The sequence below is a fragment of the Ctenocephalides felis genome, unplaced genomic scaffold (assembly GCF_003426905.1).
Source record: "Ctenocephalides felis isolate EL2017-DRISC unplaced genomic scaffold, ASM342690v1 CF-g0.4_SCAFFOLD_01886, whole genome shotgun sequence".
NCBI lineage: Eukaryota > Metazoa > Arthropoda > Insecta > Siphonaptera > Pulicidae > Ctenocephalides > Ctenocephalides felis.
Genome location: NW_020538040.1, coordinates 76,520,895 through 76,545,364, shown reverse-complemented (window position 1 = coordinate 76,545,364; position 24,470 = coordinate 76,520,895). Strand labels below are relative to the sequence as shown.

At 29.9% G+C, this 24,470-nt stretch overlaps 1 protein-coding gene across 3 annotated transcripts; it reads right to left on the bottom strand.

The window, feature by feature from the left end:
* Window positions 1-4,846: 4,846 nt before the first annotated feature.
* Window positions 4,847-24,406, bottom strand: LOC113376658 (SHC-transforming protein 1-like). Of its 3 annotated transcripts, none has more exons than XM_026616659.1 (9): window positions 24,309-24,406; window positions 15,729-15,860; window positions 15,592-15,662; window positions 9,217-9,451; window positions 6,170-6,327; window positions 5,976-6,102; window positions 5,771-5,891; window positions 5,356-5,603; window positions 4,847-5,180 (listed from the first exon to the last, which is right to left on the bottom strand). In XM_026616659.1, the coding sequence occupies exons 2-9, from the start codon at window positions 15,828-15,830 to the stop codon at window positions 5,052-5,054; spliced, it is 1,191 nt and encodes a 396-aa protein (XP_026472444.1). In that variant the 5' UTR covers window positions 15,831-15,860; window positions 24,309-24,406; the 3' UTR covers window positions 4,847-5,051. The 3 variants fall into 3 exon arrangements, with proteins under 3 accessions (XP_026472444.1, XP_026472443.1, XP_026472442.1); XM_026616658.1 differs by lacking the exon at window positions 24,309-24,406 and adding an exon at window positions 16,153-16,211; XM_026616657.1 differs by lacking the exon at window positions 24,309-24,406 and having other exon boundaries at window positions 15,729-15,982.
* Window positions 24,407-24,470: the final 64 nt, after the last annotated feature.

The following is a 24,470-nucleotide window of genomic DNA, read 5'->3' as shown; positions in this document are numbered from 1 at the left end:
AAGTTTAAGAAAAATATGTTCTTCAGATCTCGAGTCCTCTTAGATGACGAAATTTGTGGCACTTCCAAGCTTATAGCGCCGAAAAACTAGCGACGCATGGCATTGTGCCATAAGGCAATAAGTTAGTGAAACTTTCCTCACTGAAACTTACATTTTATAAAGAGCTTTTAAAATTTTTGAAAAATGAAAAAAGTTGAATTTAAAAAAACCTTTTTTTATATTTTGAAATTTTTGAAAATTATAACTTTTATTTATTATTAAAATTAAAATTTATTTAAATGATTCGATTCCTATTGATAACGAGGCGTGCTGATTAGTTATTGGCCAAGGCAGGTCCAACTGTACAAAAATACGAGCCAAAATGCCAAAATGCCAAAAATGATAATTCAGGGACCGATTCTGCCGCAATGTTATGATAAGTTCATGTTATGAAGAATTTTCCATAGTAATATAGACAAAAGTTATGCGGTTGGTGTTCAGTCAGGCGCAATTTCTCAGGTTTTCTCATACAAAACATAACCTAAAAGCCGCACAAATGTCAAAAAAACGATGTTAGATAAGTGTGTGTTTCTGATTCCTCTTAGGTAAGATACGAGTGACGTTGCAGTTTATGTTTAAAACGCCGGAATGAACAACAAATATATGATATATTGACAGCATTCAGTATGATTCATTCGCATAATGTATGGGGGAGTCGGAGCGTAACATAGCCATGTCGTAACATTTCTCTGTTATGCGCAGAATCGGTCCATCAGTTTGAGAACCGAACGTCCAATATCATTCGAAACTAGCTGTAAGTGGAATTCTGTCTTAAGGCAATTAGGGCATCGTGCCTTGAGGCAATTGCTGGAACTTCCCGTACCAAAATTATATTATTTTTTTAAAAACGATTAACATTTTTGAAAAAAAATTACTTCGGAAAAATAAGATTTTTGACAAACAATTAGACAAAAAATTACTTTTTTTTGAAAAAAAAAATTTTTTTAAATTTTTTTTTTTTTTTTTTTTTTTTTTTTTAAAAATGTTTTCTTTATTTTGACATATTTTGAAAGATCTAACTTTTTTCAAAGCAATCGTACTGCTTTAACTGCATAAAGACAAAATATCAAACCGCGTAAGCGCCGCGTCGACGTCTAACGCGTAAACATTGGTACGGAACCCATAGGAATGTAAACCAAAATTATACTCATTGTTAAAATCTCTATAAAATATCTGATAATTTGATGTGCATATGTCTAATGATCATTTTTGACCGCCAAATGGCATTTTTTTTTACTTTTTTCATTAGATCTTCGAAACCGCTAGACCTGCCTTTATGAAAATTTGATCGGTTCTTCCCCTTGTCAATACAAGTAATCTGTTTTTTGAATTATTAAAATCGAACGCTCCGTTCTCTTAAAAACTGGGTTACCGTTTTCGGCACTTTTTGCCCCGTATCTTCGGAACGGCTAGACCTGACTTCGCCAAAAACTAATCAGCACGTCTCCTTATCAATACGAATCGAATGTTTTTTGAATTATTCAAATCGGTTGATCGGTGTTCCTGAAATCATCGACGAAAATTTGTATCCGCACATACATACACACACGCACACACACACACACACACACACACACATACATCCATTTTTTCTAAGGTATGCCAAAATATTCAGAAACCTTTGAAACGTCGAGAAAAGCAAAAATTTTCATTTTCGATTTTTTTGCGATTACTATAACTTGCCCTACGGGAAGTTAAAAATTTACATGTATAGACAAAATAAACAACTGCTTAAATTTGTGGGAGGCAGGTCTAGCGGTTTCAGTGATCCAATAAAAAAAAATGAAAAAGAAACATTGGCAGTCAAAAGTGATCATTAAACATATGCACATTAAATTATCAGATATTTTAATAATAAGTATACATTTTGTTCACATTTTTATGGGTTCTGTAACATTATTTATCCGTTATAATGGCGACGCGGCGCTTACGCGCTTCTATATTTTGTCTCTAAGCAGCTAAAGCAGCGCGTTAAAAAAAGTTCAAAATTTTCAAAATATAGAAAAACTCAAAATTTTCAAAAAAGTAAAATTTTTTCAAAGTTTTCAAAAAAATTTATATATTGTTTACTTTTAATTTTCGGTACGGTATGTTCCTGCAATTTGCCTTAAGGCACGATGCCAAGCACCACTATAGTATGTAATGCGCAATAAATTTTCTGCAATCAAATAGTTATTTTAATTTTAGAAACACCGATATTGTAAAACTATTTAAGTCAACATTCAGGGATAGGGCGACATTTTTGTCAGTGCCCCAGGGCGCCAAATTTCTAAATCCGGCCGGCGCATGGATCAACCGATTTGAATTAATGGTTCAAAAAAACTTTCGATTCCTATTAATAGGCAGATTTGCTGATTAGTTTTTGGCAAAGGCAGGTCCAGCCGTTACGGAGATACAGAGCAAAGAGTGCAGAAAATAGAAATCGCGTTTTTGAGAGAACGGTGCATCCGATTTGAATGCTCTAAAAAGCATTCAATTATTAGTGATTGGGAGAAGTGGTTAGGGGCCGTTCAAGTATTACGTAAGCACTAAAGGGGGGCGGGGGTATTATTGATTTGCTCATTTTAGGTAAGAACTTTGCTTTGGTTAAGAATATGTTTCATTTTTCTATTTTGAAAAATTGCAATCTATGTAGCCAATAGCTGAAGATTTATATGCATAACGAATATACTCGTCTTGGGTATGGGTAATTTTTATTAAAAAATCATTTCACCAGTTACAGACGAATATACTCGAGTATTTTCATCTGTGACTGGTGAAATGATTTTTTAATAAAAATTACCCATAGCAAATACTATTTAAGAAAAAAATAATCAGATCCTTTTCAAATAAACCAATTTTTTAAAGCACTTGTAGAGTACAAATGATTTTATACTTTGGTCTTCTTCGCATGGAAGCATTGCATAAAATCTAATCTAAAAATAAAATGAAAGTAAAACTAACTGAATGTAAAAATAATTCAAGTTGCAATATATTTTAAATTTACATTAATAATAACCTTCACAAAAATTACAGACAATCCAGAGCAACAAAACTGAATTCGGGACAAATACTGTTTCAAGAAAAATCTGGGACACAATTTTGTTTTTTCATTGACATAATATTATTATGTTCACATCTCACTCAGGCAGAGATGCCTGGTATGAGAGATTATGAAAAAAAAAATTATAAATAGTCTATACATGGATATTATGTAAATCCATTTCATTGTATATTTATTTATCCTTGCATTTAGTCAGCTATTCATCATCAATCTTTTTTATCTTCAATTTCTACATAATATTTTTTTAATTTTCTACTTACTTTTTTTTATACTTTTGAAATTATTGCAATCACAAGTCATATTTATATCGCTCACAAATTCATTATAAATGTTTGTTGCGCTTCATATAACAATTTCTCTCATTTTGTTTTTTCTATTGTATTCAATGTGAATTTTTTTGTGCTGTCTTGTATAATGTTCATGTATATCATTGATTTATGTCTATTATTGTACTCGTTTTTATTCTGTTATATATAATATTTTGTATTAATTTGCATTTCTCTAGTTTAATTATATTATTTATTGGGTGATTATTTGTTTCAATCTGTAAGTATTTGGTGGGTGTTAAATGTGGAATATTATATGTTATTTTTAACTTATAGCAATTAATTCCATTAATATTATAAAATCTGGCCATAACTCCGTCCTATGAATGTGATTTCAGTATCACTGCTTTCGTGTTCTATATTCATCTTGTCCATATCAGATTATCACTTAGGTATATAGATCTCAAATATAATATCAAGTGAAAATAGCCTTTCATGTTCTTGGTGCAACATGTATGAATTCATATCACTATTAGTGATATATCCAATATTATCTCTTTAGAAAGAGAATGATCAATACACCGCAACAGCTTATAGAACACATATTTCTGATTGCTGTTCAATTTTCTAGAAGTTTTGTTTGTAAATTTTTAAAATAAATTAGGATATGTTTCTCTACCATTGAATGAAAACGTTAATTTCATCTTCCCAGTTTAAATTTCAAGCCTTGTGTTGAGTATAACAAATTTTCTTTATAAATGAAAATTGAAGTTAATAAAGCAGTCGATTTAAATGTAACAAACTATTAAAATATAAATAATAAATTTTGTTTATATAAGAATTGTTTACTGCAATATTTTCATCTTAATGTAGAAATAATCTTAAAGATTGTCTAAAATGTCTAAATCTAAATATCTAACTGACTAAAATGGTATTTGTATAAGAATATCTCTTCAAATAATTCTTAATTAAAACATTTTAAACACATAAAGTGAAATGATAAAAAATTATAATTTTGTGAAATTATTACCCTTCCTGAATATCACAGCCAACAAATTTTATTCATTTAACCTATTCATCGTGTTTAATATTCATCATTAATTAGTTCGACATAAATTTAAATATTTAAGAATTTTCAATTGAAGTAGGTTACTCAATTTTAATCCAATAAAGCAAGCAAGATTGATATAAAATGATTTTAAATGCCATTAATCAATATTTTCTGTTCAGAATATTATTAATCCATCAAGGACTATATAAAAACTTAAAATCTAAGGCAGGTATTGTTAAAATCATCAAATTGATAGTTTGTTAGTAGTAAAAATTGATGAATAAATATTACTTATGAACTCAATTGCATTAGACATTTTACAATACAAAGAAAATTAATTCAAAGAAATACTAATAAAACAAACATGTGTCCTAATATTCGACATGTCTGTGTACTTTTCAAAATCTTTAAAACTCCAGAAATAATGATATTAATATAAAACTAAAATGAACCATTTTATAAAATTTTATAATCAAATCAATACTATAAATTTATAATAATATCAATAACAAAAGTTATTTTATAGTAGTCATAATATACTTTGCATTAATAATTCATACACACACACACACATTACTTGTCTTTTCAATTCCAATTTGTTCTTATTCTCGTCCTTGTTCAAATGTCGATGTTCAATGTTGTATTAAGTATTCTATTGTGATTTTAGTATTGGATTTCTTAACATTAAAGCAGTTTCTGATGATATTATTGGCAACGCATTGACACAATGATAATTTATTAAATGTGAAATACTTTCAAACATTCTATCTCTGGTGCGAACCTGAAAATGTAAAATTAAATAATTATTAACATAATGACGCCTATTGTTTAAATTATTATCATTTGGAAAATATATTCTGCTTGTCAGCAAATTTAATATGGTACTACTACTACCATACAACAGTAAACTTTTACATTTATATAAAATAATTCTAAGTATAAAATATCATACATACCACTCCTTTAGGATCAATAAGTAATAAATGCTTCTTATTAACTCCTTGAATACCAGTCAGCACATATTGTCCAGGACTTGCTCGTGACTCTCGAACTAGAAAATCTCCATCAGTTTTTACCAAACCCTCAGCAACAACTCTACTGATGGGACCATGAAACCAATTTTCTTTTAAAAGTTCATTTCTTTGTGATTCTGCTGTTAATGGTTGTATTGGCCAATCAGAGAGAACAGCGGGCTGAAATGGCTCTGTAAAGTAATTATCAAAATAATAAAAATAATTCAAATTAATTATGTATACAGACACCATATAATTTTGCTACAGTCGGTAAGTCAAATCAATCAATATTCAAAAGTATTTTAAATAACTATAAAAGTAAAAAGTTTCTACAAAATGATATAAATAACAAACATACGCATATCAAATACATCCTTGGTAATCCCTGTATCAATATTAAGATCATTAACATAATTATGCTCAATAGGTTTGCAGCACGTAGGAGTGTTTAAGTCAATTAGATTATTTACACTTATTGGCTGGAAGAAAAAAATATATAATAATTACACCTATTGGTTAATAAAATTTATTTTTTAATATATTAATTCCATTTCAAAAATTACCCTATTACTGGATAAATTGCTTGTTTGTTCAGCAGTTTTTGGAAGACTGGGTAGTGCCATATCAGGTGGTACTTTGTTTGGCAAATCATTATAATAATCACGATCATGCTCCATACAGTGTATCGTTCTAGATGCAAAAAATCTAAATTACAACACAATTCACAAAGATATAAATATAATAGAAATGCCTTTACGCTGAAGGTTCTATCATGAATTCTTGAAATCTCAGCTCAAATGCCTGTGCTATTGTAGCTATTACATCCTGAGCCAAACCACCTCCGCACTCCAGCACGTAGCAAGCACGGTAATTGTTCAAGTTTTTAGCCACATATGCAACAAAATCTAATGTTTCCTAAAAGAAGGTGAAAATGAAAAACGTAATTTTATTTTTGCAGAATATTTGTTTGTAATTTAATTAAAACTAAAAAGTCAATTAAACAAATGCTCTTTGCTTCCAACTTAAAATACATTGGCATAAAAGAGAAAGAAAAAGTCCAGTCATTTCTCATTAATTCAGCAGGTTTAAACCTTATATATCAAATTCTATGAGCCTCAATATATAAAAAAAAAATTAGTATATTTTTATAATCGATTGAATTGAACATTCTATAAAGCAAGATTAAATTCATAAGATTAATAGCATAGAAACGCCTTTCACTTTTATGTATAACTAGCAATGCCTGATAAGGTGTTGTCTTATACCTATAAATAAAAATCCAACAAAAATGTGATTCTGTTGCATCTCGTTATTAATATTGATTGATTGTTGAGCTGTATTAGGAGCATCATCAAAAAAATCCCATTTAGCATCCTAATATATAATATAAGCTTACAAGTGTATCAGTATTTTTTGACTTTCAGTAAATATACTGTGCAAACCAAACAACATACATCACAGCACATATGGCATACCAAACAATTAACTATTGAAATATGCTCAGAGTTATTACCTAAATATAGAAATATGTTGATTTACTTTTTTTTTAAATTTTTTACCTGACCCCTTTTACCCCATAGGGTGCAAACACGCCAAATGTCTAATTTTCAATTATAAAGGATTTTCCTAAATAAAAACTACATTAAAACTCAATGTCAAATACAAATTTCATGGGTCCATTTTTACAAAGATTATACCTAAATATTCAACACCATAGTTGGAATAACTACTAATACACATTTTTATTTAGTATCATCTAATTTTTTACACCTTTGTCAGTGTATGAGTTCTGTTGATCCTTTTTACCCCAGTCACATGTAATCTTTAATAGAGGTTATATAAAAAAATCTGTTAAATTAAGATAAAAATAACATATAAATGCATATTATAAAACTTATGGTCTTCCGTGGCGTTACAGGTTAACCAGCACACAGACCAACCCTAGGGCAGTACTACCCATCTTTTAACAATTAAATAATGCATAAATTATATTTAAGCGTCATAAATTAATGTGGTCCTTTTCACCCGCGGACCTTTGAGCTCCACTCTACCATTTATTTATATGAATTGTTATATTTATATTTACTTTTTAATTAAGCAGTATCTATATTATATATACATATTATATAATTAACTGTGAGTCTAGTAAAAAAAAATAAAGAAAATGTCCCCAAAGAAATTCAAAAGAGTGTTAGAGGTGATCATCATGTAATAAAAATAAAAAAATAAAAAAAAGTAATAAAAAATGAAGGTTTTTATTAATTTTAAAAAATCTGTATTGAAATTCAGTGGAGAACGTTCAAAAAAAGATTATAAATATCCAGTTATTAATCAGGTTGGAAAGTGTAGCAGAAATGTGAAAATTGAGGATTTTATAAAAAGTCCATAAAAAAAAATATAAGAAAATTGATCCAACACCATACAAAGTAGGTGTTAGAATTGGGCAACCCTTGACGAAATTTTTTTTAATGTAAAATTGAGCTTTTTCAAAAACTCAAAAAATCTGATTCAAATATTAGTCAAAAATGTTCACAGACAGAAATCGAGATAAAACATAATGTAATTACTATAATAATTCTTTCAAAAAAGGGGTTTGTAGTAAGAGAGTAAAAATTGAGCGTTCTATATGTTTTTATATACACATTATAAAAAAATAAAAATTGACCCAAAAAAGAAAGATAAATTCTTTGAGGTGGTTTCAATCAAAATATGCCAAAACCTTTCTGGAGATATACTTGAAAGTTTCTCAAATTTTCATGGCAATTGTATGTGTGAAATCATAAGACATATCAAGGAGACAGACATACATTTTTACATTTATATAAAGTAGAAGTTCCTTATTCGTCCATCCTTCATTTGAGTTTTTGCTATTCGCGGTTTCCAATATGTATCAAACCTAAAATTCTTTGCAAATGCCGTCATTTTGAACTTATAAAGAAAACTTTGCCATAAGTTGCCTTCGTCTGCCTTGGCCGTCTTCGCCGCTATCGGTGTTTTTGAGAATGCACAAATTTTGAAATAATTTGTGCGATTACTACATGATGTATATATGGAAAATATTATTTTTAAGAGGCAAATTGTAGATGTGACTGTTGAGTATCAGATTGAATTAAAGAAAAAATTAAAAACTGCCTCACAAGACAATAGTACAATGTTCTTCAAAACATTGTCTTAGCCTCAATATTATAAATCAAAATGTCCAAGACTATAATCAAGAATGATTTTTTTACATATTGTTGAGAACTATTATATAATCTGCAATATCTTAAGTATAACAAATCCCAAATTAAAATTAGTTGTTAATGAGTTTAACAACTCCACATTTAACATTAATACCATATTTAATATTAATATAAAACATTTATAAATCGTCCCTTATTTCAAGAATATATTATTGTAATTAATATAAAGTTTCATATTATTGTTAGATTTGATACTAATCTTATTACTAACTAATTTTAATATGAGATCTGTTACACTTAAGAGATATTGTATATTATTGCATAGTAGTTGTCAAAAATATTTATTTTTCTTTATTTTGTCACATTGGAAAGTATTCCCTATAACACCATATAAAATGCCATCCTGGATTTGCAGATTTTTTTTTATTATTTGCAGATTATTTTGTCACCTTGGAGCATATAATGCCATATAAAAAGCCATCCTCTACTTGCAAGTCTTTATTCGTGGTATTTTTATGGAACACATTCCCCGCATATATATATATATATATATATATATATTTATATATATATATATATATATAATAAAATAAAATAACTACTTGTTTCAAAACATACTCACTATGTCGCCACCAGAAGCAAATGATATTCTTGGAGTATCGTGACATGATATTGTTTGACCAGTTTCTAATGATGATATAGTAAGACTACTACTTGATATAGTTAAATTTACATTGGAACCTGCATGCTCCATTGAAGGTGTATCACTGATGGATCTTAAAACTTTCTTATCTGTTTTTTGTTTTTTATTTATTGTCTTCAAACCTGCAACTTCACACACTCTATTGATGCATTCTCTGTAATAATATAAACTTTCATTGATTAACACAGTATGTTTTTCCCCAATATTTACATTGAACATATTTACTATATATGAATATATATATACAAATATATATATATATATATATATATATATATAAATATATATATATATATATATATGAATATATATATATATGCAAAAATATATATATATATATATATATATATATATGCAAATATATATATATATATATATATATATGCAAATATATTCTATATATATATATATATATATATATATATGCAAATATATATATATATATATATATATATATATATATATATATATATGGATGGTAAAGTGTTGGATTTGTAAATATTTTGTAGAGCTTCGAGCAAAGAATCCAAAAAGTAATAAAAAACAAAAAAGTTTTTTAAAAAATCATTTCTTTATTTATTTACTGTCGACATTTCGGAACTAGATATGTTCCATTTTGCACACATATACACACAGATTTTAAGTCAAGTGTTTTTCTTCTTAAAAATCCATCCGTTCAATAATCAGTTTGTTACTAACAGTCATCCCATAACATCCAGGGAATAATACTTTTTGTCTCACGTAACAAACTCAAAAAAGACATAATGTAAAGAAATTTTGAATTACAAAATTTGTTTCTTCGTCTGAAAAGAAATTTATTTCACTAAAATCTTTTTTAGTAAAAAAGTGTTAGTGTATAATCAATCATACATGTAATTAATTCTGTTTTTTCAGTAACCTTCTCTTAAAACTTTCTAAAACTTTCTAATTGTTTAATTTTGTTATATAATCCACTCATTTATTTTTATCATTTTCATTTTGATTATATTGTCATATTTCTGTATATTATTTTTTCCACAATTTTATTCATTTTACATAAAAAAACACCATCTTCTGCTTTTCTTAAACATATTGTTTGCTTAAATCTTATCAAGATCACGTTTCTTAACAGATGTCTAGAAGATGGAACATACCTAGTTCCAAAACGTCAACAGTAAATAGATAAACAAATGTATGAAATAAAGTATGTTAATTTGGTGTTGATATATATTTTGATGAGTTATTTTTGGCAACAACACCAAGTAGAAAAAACTTTATTTAGCCATATGTTTTGGTCTTCGTCGAGACTGTCATTCAGTGAAACAACTAAGAGATTTTATAATAATATAATAGAAAAATGATATAAAGTTATAGAACTTATATATAAATACTTACAGAAAATTAATTATACAAAAATACACTGCACTATTTGCACGGAGATAACCAAGCTATTAATAATTGGAACATTTAAACTAATGATTTTTTTCAATTTTTTGTCACATTCTAGTGTGTACAGAGTAGCTGACATCTAAATACTAAATGAATTGTGTTTACAAATTTTTTTTTGTGAAAGTGTAAAAAGACCGGTAAACATATGTTTTTGGTAAAATAATAAAATACACGCTTTATGTAGATATGGTCAAGGATTATTTTATAGTCATTGCAAAGCAAATTGTTGTCCGTTCTTTTATTTATGGCTGTCTCATTGTGTAATGATATTAGGTACCCTTCGCTAAATATGTTGTGTTTGAGCTCATTAATGCAACCTGTTAGCTGTGTTTTATACTTGTTTTCAGCATTGTTTTTATGTTGCGATGTTCTTTTGTGCAAGTTTTGACTGGTTTCACCTAAACGCAATCACAATTTAGACACTTAACTACTTTTGTTTTTTTTACTTGGTGTTACTGCCCAAATCAAAATAACTCATCAAAATATATATCAACACATCAAATATATATATATATATATATATATATATTGTATGATTCTGAATTTGATGTTGACATATGTATTAACAAAGTCTAATAATCGGGCATAACATCAATAAAAAACATGAATTTCTTTCAAAAATTTATTTTAAATCCATACGTTTCGGCTATAATCCTAGCCTTCATTTAGTGGAAACTAAAAATAAAATTAAGAACTAAAACAATTGAATTGGAGTGAAAAGAAAAAATAAAATAGTAATTAGTACTTACAATTAGTTGATCTTAGTGTTAATTTGGAAAACATTAGTAATCCATGGTATTAGGATATGGTAATGCACTACACTATGTATTATAAACATTAACTTGAAATTACACAATATTTTCACAAAATACTGATTTGAAAAAATCACAAATGGATAGTGTGTTATTCGTAGACTGGTTGAAGATGTAATGGAGAAAGACATTTTTCTAAAAAATATTTTTACCAAGATTCTGCACATGTGTGGAACGAGTTGTAAAACCTTTGCGCGAACGCTTTTATTGTTTTGTAAGAAATTTGGAAATGTTATCTAAATAGAAGAGATTTGTGTCGCACAGCGTGTTGAGTTCATTCCGTTTATTTATTGTCTTATTGTTATAAATAGTTAAAAAAGATCCCTCTATAATTCTTCGTTTAAATAAATTTTGTTCAAATTGTAGTACAGTCGGATTAGAAAAGTCCATATTGTGTTTTAAAGTGTATATATGGTCTGCAAGAACTGTTTTGAATTGTTTGGGGTTTTTTTAATTGTTTTTATGTTGTTGTAACCGTTTATTGAGGTTCTGGCTAGTTTCTCCTATGTAAATTAAATTACAGTCTAAACAATTTATTTGATAGACGAGATTTCTGAGTCGTTCAATATTAAATGGGGTTTTTGTCTTGGTAAAAATAGTGCTAGTAGTTGTACTAAAATTGGTTACAAGTCGAAGTCCAGATTTATAAAAAAGTTTTTTCCAAGGAACATACAATTCTTTAATGTATGGCAAACATATTACACCAGAATGAGTTTCTGAGTCAGGTAAATCGTTATGTACTGTGCAATTGTCCATTTTATTCAAAAGGTACGTTCGTCTGTTACTAGTTACGGAATTTATAAGTTTTAGGGGATAAGAGTTATCTGTTAAAATTTTTGTAATTAATTTGATGTTGTTGTCCCAAAATGTTTTGTCCGATAGAAGTATTGCGTGGTCCGTTAGATTTATTATAGTACCTATTTTCATTTTGAGTGGATGATAAGAAAAGTAATTAAGGTAGCGTCCGGAATTAGTCGGTTTTTGGTACCAATTTGTTATTAGTTTGTTATCTGTAGTACGTATAAGTTTTATGTCTAAGAAACTGATCGAGTTCATTGTCTCCAATTCCACTGTAAATTTTAATTTTTTATTGACGTTATTAAATTGATCAATTATCATAGTGACATCATCACTAGGGATACAAGTGATAATGTCATCTACATAACGGTAATAAAAAATATGTTTATTGTAATTTTTGAAAATTGTATTTTCAAGGAGTTGTAAGGATATTTCTGCTAGAGATGGACTTGCTGGGGACCCCATTGGCGCCCCAAAAATTTGATTTGATTTGTGTCGCACAGTAGAAATCGATATTTTTGAAAACTTTTTATATTTAGAAACAATTAGAAACAACAAACAGTTCAATAGTTTGAAACTTTCGTATACTAACAAATTTAATAAACTATTACAAAACAAATTAGAAAATAACAAAATAATTTTAGATAAAAATATTATTGATAAATGGTTAAAAAATTATTCTTCTATCGACATACCAGACAGACTATTGTACATATTCGCTTTAGGACCCAATTTTTCAGTTCCTGCTACTTGTCGTAATTTTAACTTTATTAAATTGCTTAGTAATTTAGAATATGGTTTACAACAAATTAAAGATCCGAAAACTAAAATTCACACTAGAAATCTTTTTTGTAAAAAATTCATCCAACATATTAATTCCTTCAATACTAAAAATACAACTTACGATAATATTCTTAGAGACCTTAAAGCATGCAAAATATTTCTCAAAAATCATCCGGATATAGTGGTCACTAAAGCGGATAAAGGCAACATCACTGTTATCATAGACAAGCAAGACTATATAAATAAAATATCTGAATTATTACTTGACACTAATACTTACAAAATTACCAATAACGATCCAACTGACTACATAAACCGCACGTGCCATAAATTTTTAGACAAACTTACAACAAACAAACAACTAACAAAAGAGATAACTTCTGACCTGAAAAATTTACACCCATATTTTCCCAGACTTTATGGCCTTCCCAAAGTCCACAAAAATAATTTACCTCTTAGACCAATAGTTTCCGACATTAATACTCCCCTATATAAACTCTCAAAATACATAAGTAACATTTTAACTACAATAACAAAACAATCACCACACTACATAAAAAATTCTTATGAACTCGTTACTGACTTAAAACACAAGATAAATTATATACCAGACAACTACAAACTAATTAGCTTAGACGTAGTCTCACTTTTTACTAATGTACCCCTAGACCTTATTTTAGACGCAATAACAATCCGATGGAATGAAATTTCCCCGTTGACTTCTTTATCTTTACACTGGTTCAGGGAAACCGTCAAGTTCATTGTCTCTAATACTTATTTTGAATTCAATGGCTCTTTCTATTATCAAATTTTTGGGGCGCCAATGGGGTCCCCAGCAAGTCCATCTCTAGCAGAAATATCCTTACAACTCCTTGAAAATACAATTTTCAAAAATTACAATAAACATATTTTTTATTACCGTTATGTAGATGACATTATCACTTGTATCCCTAGTGATGATGTCACTATGATAATTGATCAATTTAATAACGTCAATAAAAAATTAAAATTTACAGTGGAATTGGAGACAATGAACTCGATCAGTTTCTTAGACATAAAACTTATACGTACTACAGATAACAAACTAATAACAAATTGGTACCAAAAACCGACTAATTCCGGACGCTACCTTAATTACTTTTCTTATCATCCACTCAAAATGAAAATAGGTACTATAATAAATCTAACGGACCACGCAATACTTCTATCGGACAAAACATTTTGGGACAACAACATCAAATTAATTACAAAAATTTTAACAGATAACTCTTATCCCCTAAAACTTATAAATTCCGTAACTAGTAACAGACGAACGTACCTTTTGAATAAAATGGACAATTGCACAGTACATAACGATTTACCTGACTCAGAAACTCATTCTGGTGTAATATGTTTGCCATACATTAAAGAATTGTATGTTCCTTGGAAAAAACTTTTTTATAAATCTGGACTTCGACTTGTAACCAATTTTAGTACAACTACTAGCACTATTTTTACCAAGACAAAAACCCCATTTAATATTGAACGACTCAGAAATCTCGTCTATCAAATAAATTGTTTAGACTGTAATTTAATTTACATAGGAGAAACTAGCCAGAACCTCAATAAACGGTTACAACAACATAAAAACAATTCAAAAAACCCCAAACAATTCAAAACAGTTCTTGCAGACCATATATACACTTTAAAACACAATATGGACTTTTCTAATCCGACTGTACTACAATTTGAACAAAATTTATTTAAACGAAGAATTATAGAGGGATCTTTTTTAACTATTTATAACAATAAGACAATAAATAAACGGAATGAACTCAACACGCTGTGCGACACAAATCTCTTCTATTTAGATAACATTTCCAAATTTCTTACAAAACAATAAAAGCGTTCGCGCAAAGGTTTTACAACTCGTTCCACACATGTGCAGAATCTTGGTAAAAATATTTTTTAGAAAAATGTCTTTCTCCATTACATCTTCAACCAGTCTACGAATAACACACTATCCATTTGTGATTTTTTCAAATCAGTATTTTGTGAAAATATTGTGTAATTTCAAGTTAATGTTTATAATACATAGTGTAGTGCATTACCATATCCTAATACCATGGATTACTAAAGTTTTCCAAATTAACACTAAGATCAACTAATTGTAAGTACTAATTACTATTTTATTTTTTCTTTTCACTCCAATTCAATTGTTTTAGTTTTTAATTTTATTTTTAGTTTCCACTGAATGAAGGCTAGGATTATAGCCGAAACGTATGGATTTAAAATAAATTTTTGAAAGAAATTCATGTTTTTTATTGATGTTATGCCCGATTATTAGACTTTGTTAATATATATATATATATATATATATATATATATATATATATATATATATAGCTATCACGAATAGCGCCTATAATAACACAAATAAAATATTTTCTTGAGCATACAAGGCATAACAAAAATTAAATGCATATCTACTCACTTTGCTACCAGCGATCTAGTTTCGAAATCTAAATTTCTCATTGATGTTGTTATTTCTAAATTTCCTACATACTGTAAAAAAATAACGACAATTAAAACTCATCATGGATAAAGTATATTTCGACATTTTTCACTTACTCGTACTGCATAAGTCACACCCTTAGTACAAATGACTTTATCAGAATGTAATTTGCTTCTAATTAATTTGGAACCTACTCTGGCCTCACCAGTATCCATCATGTTATATTTTTACTTAATATACAAACAATACTGCAAAACAATAGCTGGATGATTAAATATGGTACGATCAAAATTTTAAATCGCAGGAAAACAAGGATATAGTTGTTAAAAAGAATTAGTCATTTCTAATAAAAATGTCAATTTACGTATTTGTGTTTTCATTGAATTTGAAGCGTTAAAATGACAGCTTGACAGAAATTATTTCAATGACTCATACATACGTATTCACATACGTAAACGCACACACACACACACACACATATATATATATATATATGTATATATATATATATACATATATATTCTGTATAGTATCACAGACCCAGTTTGTGTAGTGGGCCAAGGGGGGCTACCGGGTGACAACGCTTCGACCATGTTTACTTATCTATGGCTTCGACCATGAAAATAGTACATAAAAATTGCTAGAAATTGCAAAATTGCACAACCATGACATATCTATGCATACTGCGAATGCCAATTTCTTTTATCTATTCTATTTTTATCTAGTAATTTTTCTCAACCAGTGTCGTCCATATTAATGAAAATTTGCACCGCAAATGGCGTAAGTGATGCAACACACAGATTACTATCATATTCGCTATGTGTGTGACTGCAGCGCCAGACTAAATATAAACTGTAAATAATATATAATAAAGAAGTTATAAAAAAAAAGTGAAAGTTGAATAGTTGTTGACATTTTAAAATTTACTTCAACGCACTTAAAACACTTGTATGTACAATGATAAAATAAAAAAATTTAGTAAACATTTATTTATGTTGAATTGCTTAAAACTTGTGTCAAAATATCGGAATAGTTATTAAAAACAAAATCTGAATAATGATAAAAATATTTTGTCAATAGAATAAGTAAATGATGATTTGATTTACTGATTTTTTTTATTATTTTTGGTCAAACTAAAGACACGATTTGAGTCCATCACCCACCAAATGAAATTCCAGTCGGAAACAATAACCAAGAGAAAAAAAACTGCATTACTATATTAACATATTTTGGGAATGCAACTTATTCCAAAACGAAAGATCATTAAAAAGAGTGCGCGTAAGGATCACACGCGATTGAAGTAAAACTTTTAATATTGTATGAGTAGGCAATTAAGATAAAAATAAAAAAAACATCATATTTGAATTTTAAAAATCATCTTTTAATAATCACATAACATCAATAATAATAAGATCTCCTGAGCATCGGCACAGCTGTCCTACTGATATTAAGAGTTTGAATATGATGTGAAGCTTTCTTCCTAATTTTGTTACCTATCTTACCGGGAAATTCAAACCATAAACGTAGAAGTTCATCATTATCGCCACGTTCTATGTACACTAATTTTCCCACACAACCATTAGCTAAGCCATCACTTACATCAATATTAGTTGTTATTATGTAAAATTTATTCAGAACTAAAATTATTTCATACGGCAAAGCCCCGGTATCAATAACCGATTTTTTTGAAACTGCTGACGAATGTATGATTGTTGATCTGTCGCATGGCAACCTACATAAATATCCGTGGCAGTAGATATTATTGAAGTAAAACTTCTTTAGGCGCAATATGGGTGTAAAAATTTTTAGGCGCGACACGGGTGTAAATCCGTACAAATGCAACGAAAATGCCAACGTGTAGTTGAACACTACGACGCCGTAAGCGCTGATGTCGCGAGTATCCACTCCCGTCATGTCATGCGTAAGTCGAGCGCTAAACCCTATATGAACTTGCATTAATTGAATCACGTTTTTTTTACAAAAGTAGAGGTTGCTGTATTATGTCCTCATGGAATAAGACTTTTCTTAGAGAATAAATGTGCCATGGAATATAATAAATTTATATTGAATCTCGTTGAAGACAAAATAATGTCTACTGCCACGGATATTTATGTAGGTTGCCATGCGACAGATCAACAATCATACATTCGTCAGCAGTTTCAAAAAAATCGGTTATTGATACCGGGGCTTTGCCGTATGAAATAATTTTAGTTCTGAATAAATTTTACATTATAACAACTAATATTGATGTAAGTGATGGCTTAGCTAATGGTTGTGTGGGAAAATTAGTGTACATAGAACGTGGCGATAATGATGAACTTCTACGTTTATGGTTTGAATTTCCCGGTAAGATAGGTAACAAAATTAGGAAGAAAGCTTCACATCATATTCAAACTCTTAATATCAGTAGGACAGCTGTGCCGATGCTCAGGAGATCTTATTATTATTGATGTTATATGATTATTAAAAGATGATTTTTTTATTTTTATCTTAATTGCCTACTCATACAATATTAAAAGTTTTACTTCAATCGCGTGTGATCCTTACGCGCACTCTTTTTTTTTTGTCTTCAACGAGATTCAATATAAATTTATTATATTCCATGGCACATTTATTCTCTAAGAAAAGTCTTATTCCATGAGGACATAACATAAAAAACGTGATTCAATTAATGCAAGTTCATATAGGGTTTAGCGCTCGACTTACGCATGACATGACGGGAGTGGATACTCGCGACATCAGCGCTTACGGCGTCGTAGTGTTCAACTACACGTTGGCATTTTCGTTGCATTTGTACGGATTTACACCCGTGTCGCGCCTAAAAATTTTTACACCCATATCGCGCCTAAAGAAGTTTTACTTCAATAATAAATTTACACAAAGAAAATGTTATTTTCCCAATCATTGTACAAACACTAGTAGCTAGTAATAATTTAAAAATTTATAAATATATATTTAAGTTTATTAATAAAATTAATTTACAATTTAATTATTCAATAAGTATTTGTAGTAAACAATTGTATGAATGGCATCTGACCTTATGATGTATGTCAAGAGCCAATAAATAAAAAAAAAAAAACTTTTTGAAGGGAATATTGTTGGAAAGTAGCAAGGACTCAACACCTCTTATGATTTTTACATCCAATGAAAAGGTCGTTAAAAATACAATCATATGGCTTGGGAACCCACGGTGATTTATCAACACTACAAAATATATATTTTTCATTATTTCAGCATTGTGTTAACTAAACTGTTTGCAAAATAAACAAAATTTCGCTCTGTGATAACTTTTCTTAAATTAAATCATAAAATTAAAATTAATCTATAATTTTATGTAATAAATATATATGTAATTAAATTTTTAATATTTCAGCCTTGTATTAATTTAACTGTTTGCAATTTTTTTCTTTAATCATTAAATTTTGATAATTAATGATATAACAATTTATTGACTTCTAAATTTTCTATTTGCTAAACATAAGAATTTTACAACAATTTATAATACTCCAAATTGTATTTTTTTTATACAATAAGGTTATGATACTTAGTTTAGCCTTTTTACAGCAGCTTTCCACTGTTCATGTTGATGTAATTTCCATTTGGCTGTAGAAAATTTATAGAATATACACTCGCTTTTCCTACTGTTATTTTACAATCTACTACACAACAACTTCGATGTCTCATTTTTATTTAATTTATTTAAATATGAAATAAAAACATATTTTACGCGTATTTGTTCACTATTTCGGTTATAATAGCATAGACAAATAAATAAGCATAATATAATAGCCTCCCGTATTGCTCAAAATGACCACTACGAACGCTCCAGTCAATTTGAGTTCTCCCTTCCATGCCTTCACACATAGCGAATTGAAGTAGGCGATAACAAGCCAATAACCCTAAACAATTGAATCATAGATAAAAGAAGAGTATTGAATATTAAAATTGAATGATAAAAGAAGTGAATTGAATATTAGTACTAGTAATAACGGACGCAACTGACATATTGCATCTAGTAACCCTCGCAAAAGGGTTTAATCCATCTTGGATAATCAGGTCGCTCTTTTACTGGCTGATTATTTCGTCTGTTGTTGAGTTCATTTTGAAAATGTCTGGTTCGGAACGGTCAACTGCATCAACACTTTGGGAGGCCACACATGGATCGCTCAATAATATAGATAATGAGTCGATGGATTTAATAACCAGATTATACAAGGAACGCGAATTCTTGTATGACGTTACTGACCCTCCCTATAGCTTAAGTGATCTTAGCACTATCAACGATAATCAGCATACAAACGCACGTGTAGAAGCCGACGACTCCTGGGATGAAGCTGCTGAGCATACATACAGATTAAGTAATGAGAGCACTACCGCAGACACACAGTATAATACCATTGTAGACGACGAGGACTGGGATGGAGTTTCTTTGATTGATTCGTTTGGGCATAGAACCGCACGTGCCTCTGAAGACAATCACTTATCGGAGCAATCTGCTTACGATATATATTATGCCACCAATCGAACTACTATTCCATTTATGGAAGATGCTCCAGAAGCATGGTTCATGGTCTTAGAAGCAGATTTCCAGGCTGCCAAGCTTGTAAATGATGACATCAAATACTCAATAGTTCTGCGAGCGCTTGATGTAGAGACCTTACAGCTGATTCAAGATATTCTTCAAAATCCGCCACCTAATGGTAAGTACATTCACCTAAAAGACGCAATACTGAGCAGAGTACCCGAATTCAGATTACAAAAAATTAATAAACTGGTTAAAAATTTAACCCTCGGAAATAAAAAGGATGATGTGACAGATAAGTTAGTCGATTTGGGTAGCTCATATTCCAAACTCGAACAAAAATTAAAGGATAACAATGAACTGCTCAGGGCATGTATGGAAGAAATAAGGGATTTGAAGGACACATTATTAACTGTGAAGCAGAATATAGATCAAATGCATATTGATCGTACAAGGACAATGTCTGAATTGCCTGTATGCTACTACCACGGTAGATTCGGGGATAAAAGTTATAAGTGTTTACAGCCATGTAGTATGAACCATTTAATCTGAGCAGGAAACTGAGAAAAATATCGAGATTCAAACTCTAGGAAAATTGAGCTCTGACTAAATATGGCTCATCAAATGGGATGGCATTATCCTTTCTGAGAGATTCATGAGCCATTATCTCGATGTGACCAGCACAAAAACACCGTTTTGGAAATTTGAGAGACAAATATGTACGGTCAAGAAAACTATGCCTCTCATGAAAACTGTTTTTGCTTGGGCATTTCAACATGCCCAAACCTTTATTATTCTACTGTGTTAATATTTGGATTGTGTGATGTAACAAAATATTGCAAATAATAAATTACAACTGTTAATTGGTTTTGTGTATTTGTTTCTAAGAAGACTTAAATATATATATATATATATATATATATATATTTTATGCTTTAAGATGTTCTAGATAAGATCTAGATAACAGACTTTCAGGTTGCCTAAATATTCTCCTTCAAAGTAAAAAATAATCTTGAGAAAGTTCTCCAGATTTGATTCATGTATTGTTTCTTCAGAGATTTGCCATACAAGGTTAATCTTGTAGCAGCTTCAAGAGTTTAAAACTTGAGCAATCATCCAGTGTTTCTGCTGAATTTAATGTTTGGGTTGCGGTGCTCTGTAGAGACTGCTGTCGGTCATGTAATTGTATTGATTTTCGATACATGAAATCATAAATAACATGACCTCGATAATGCTGATCTTGTTGTTTAGGTCAGTTATGTGATCAGTTTAGGGTGCAATTACATATCACCGATTTATATTAGATTATTTATGAGTGCAATTATATGACACATATCTGTATTTGTTTGTTTGCCGCTGCTGGTTACTAGGATAGAAGAACTATGGATTATGCAGATGTTTAACTTCTTGCACCGTTGCTGGCGTTGTGGGTTATTTCCTGGGTCATGTTGAGTTTGAAGTATTGTGGCTATTGCCATATGTTTTGCTTAAGCCTAATTTTTGAGTTATATCGTTTGATTGCAACAGTGGCCATGTTTTGCTTGAGCCTTGTGATGGCTATATTGAGCTGCAGTGTTCTTGATATATTGGAAGTTTACTTCGTCAAAAACAAAACTTCATAAACAGTCCAAATGTTGGTAATAATATATAAAATATAAATATATAAATTTTGTAAAAAAAAGAACGGTTATCAAAATTGTGGTATTCAATGCAGGTCCCCTCAGATGTTTCAACTGCAATTAATGGTATTCTCTTTCTAAGCCATTTTAATTCCCTACTGAGTTTAAAAGGAATATGACTCATTGACCTTCAACAGGTTTTACCTCAAATGGACAAATGTTGATAATCTATTCAAAAAGAAATCAATCAAAGCATTACAAGAATTATTTACTAAACATAAATATCACAAAACCTCAAAATAATTTCAAATGTAAAGAACCAAACCTTGCACCTAAAATCATCACAGCTACTACTAGGTGCTGCCAAATTCAAAAAAAAAAATTGGGAAAAAGGCAACAGCAGCAAGAACCAATTTGTGTGAACTATTGAAAGTGTCAAGCAGACAATGAGCTAGTCTATATGTATGACTAACAAGAAAAATAGAAAACACAGGATTTGTGGGGATTATCATAGTACCAGACTAATTGTATTCCCTATCACTTATCCAAGATCTGTTACTTAATCTATCAAAAGCATACCATCAGGTCCCAATGCATGAAAAAAGCATACAAAAGACAGACAATTACACCTCAAGAGCTATAAATATTAGGCAATGCAATTTGGAGGACACAATGATGTGACGACACAAGCATTCTAAAGATCCATGAATAACATAGGTTTTGATTTCGATGATATCCCTGTCATGTCTAAAGATAAACAGAAGCACGAAAACCATCTGAGCTTACTGTTTAAAAAACTATAAAAATATTCACTCTCAATTAACACATAAAAATACAAAATAGGCCAAACAGAAGTTGATTTTCTCAGTTACTAGGGCTACAAATCATGCACAGACAGAGTGAAAAGGATTACAGATCCTTCCAAAGACAACACCAGCAGTAAAACTCCGAAGATTCATGACTAATTATTATAAATAGTCAATGCCAGGATCAGTAAGAATACAAATTCCGCTCATTAAACCACTTCAAAAAGAATGACAAAACACCAATATCAAGGGAGCCGGGTACCAGAAAAGGTATTTGATGATCTAAAAACTGCCGAACACCACTCTGCCGCACTATCCCACAGCATCAGCCAATTTTTGTCTCAGCACTGATGCACCTACCATAGACATTGGCGCCATATAAAGTTTCATTAAAATCGTCGAAAAAAAATTTTTTAACAATCAATTACAAAAAAAAACGGCCTGACTTAATCAAGAATTAATTAACGCGATTTCTGAATATTTTTTGAATTTTCAAAATCTTTCCAGATTTTTTGACGAAAATGTAGATGGAAATTTTTTTGCGCTAATCTGCTAATTTCAAAGAAACGGTATCTGAAAACTGACCAACGCGAGTGGATTATCAAGTTTCATCGAATAAACTTTAAATTTTTTGAAATCGGTTCAGCCGTTTTTGAAAAAACGTTGACAAAATATCAAAAAACGATTCACATACGCACATACTTTTTCCAAAATTGTTCTCATTCACTTCAAAATCACTTGATTCGTCGAGAAGACAAATTTAGCAAATCAAATTTTCTCGCAAAAACTTTTCCTTTGAAAAGTTAATTAAAGGAAAGACATTGTGATATAAATTCTCACCAAACTTACTGCAGAAAAAATAACCAACAGGCTGACAAATCAAAACACAATCATCTTTTACTAGACCATATGCCAAACCTAGACGAAAGATTCAGCCACCTTCATATAGACATAACACTGCTGCCAGAGGTCATACCTCTTACGATATAACAACTGATACTGTGGTTCAGTCATTATGTACAAATGGAATTGCAAGATTTGGTAACCCTGCTATACCCAATTATCATATTGGGACCAAGGCACTCAATTTGAACCAGCTTTATATAAGCCGTTTGCACAGGCAACACGAGCATAAAAAATCTGCACAGCATTCCATTCACAGGCAAATGACCTTGTTGAAAAATGGCATACGACACTGAAAGCAGCATCAAAACTCTCGACTACTGTAATACAACTCAAACTACATGGCTTACGTGCCTCCAGCAGAAATGGTGTATGGAATGTCACTAAGGATAAAACCGTTAAGGGATTTATTTTTCACGCAGAACTTCTATAAAAATCCAGGAAACATCATTGATAAACACAAACAATTTATACGGCGCAGCATTACAAATAAAAAAAAGTTTATGCTCAAGAATCTAGATTTATTTGTAAGATCGGATAATGTTTGATTCATAGAGCCCTAGAGCCTCCATACAGTGAAACACGTAAGATTCTGGGACGGGTAGCGGACAAAATCTAGCAACTGCTCTTAAATGTCACAAAAAGAAATATCCATTGAGAGCTTGAAACTCGCCTACATAACTAAGGCGGACGATTAATTTAATCAACTACACAGAAAAGTGAACCGTATCATAGGCGATTCACCATGCACACTCCAAACAAAGTCTCATTCTAAATATTAAGTATTAAAATAATAATAAATCTTCTGTTCTGTTAGATGCTCAATTCCAATTCAATCTAACTTACGCACGACAGGTCGACAGCTGACACCTTGAAAGTTGCAACTTGCAATCTCTCTGATGGCAAGACACACACATGACGCAAGTGAAGTTGAGCAATAGGCGTCGTAAGCCCCTACTTGTTTATCTATGCCCCTATTCCATAGACCTTATACAATTATAAGGTTAC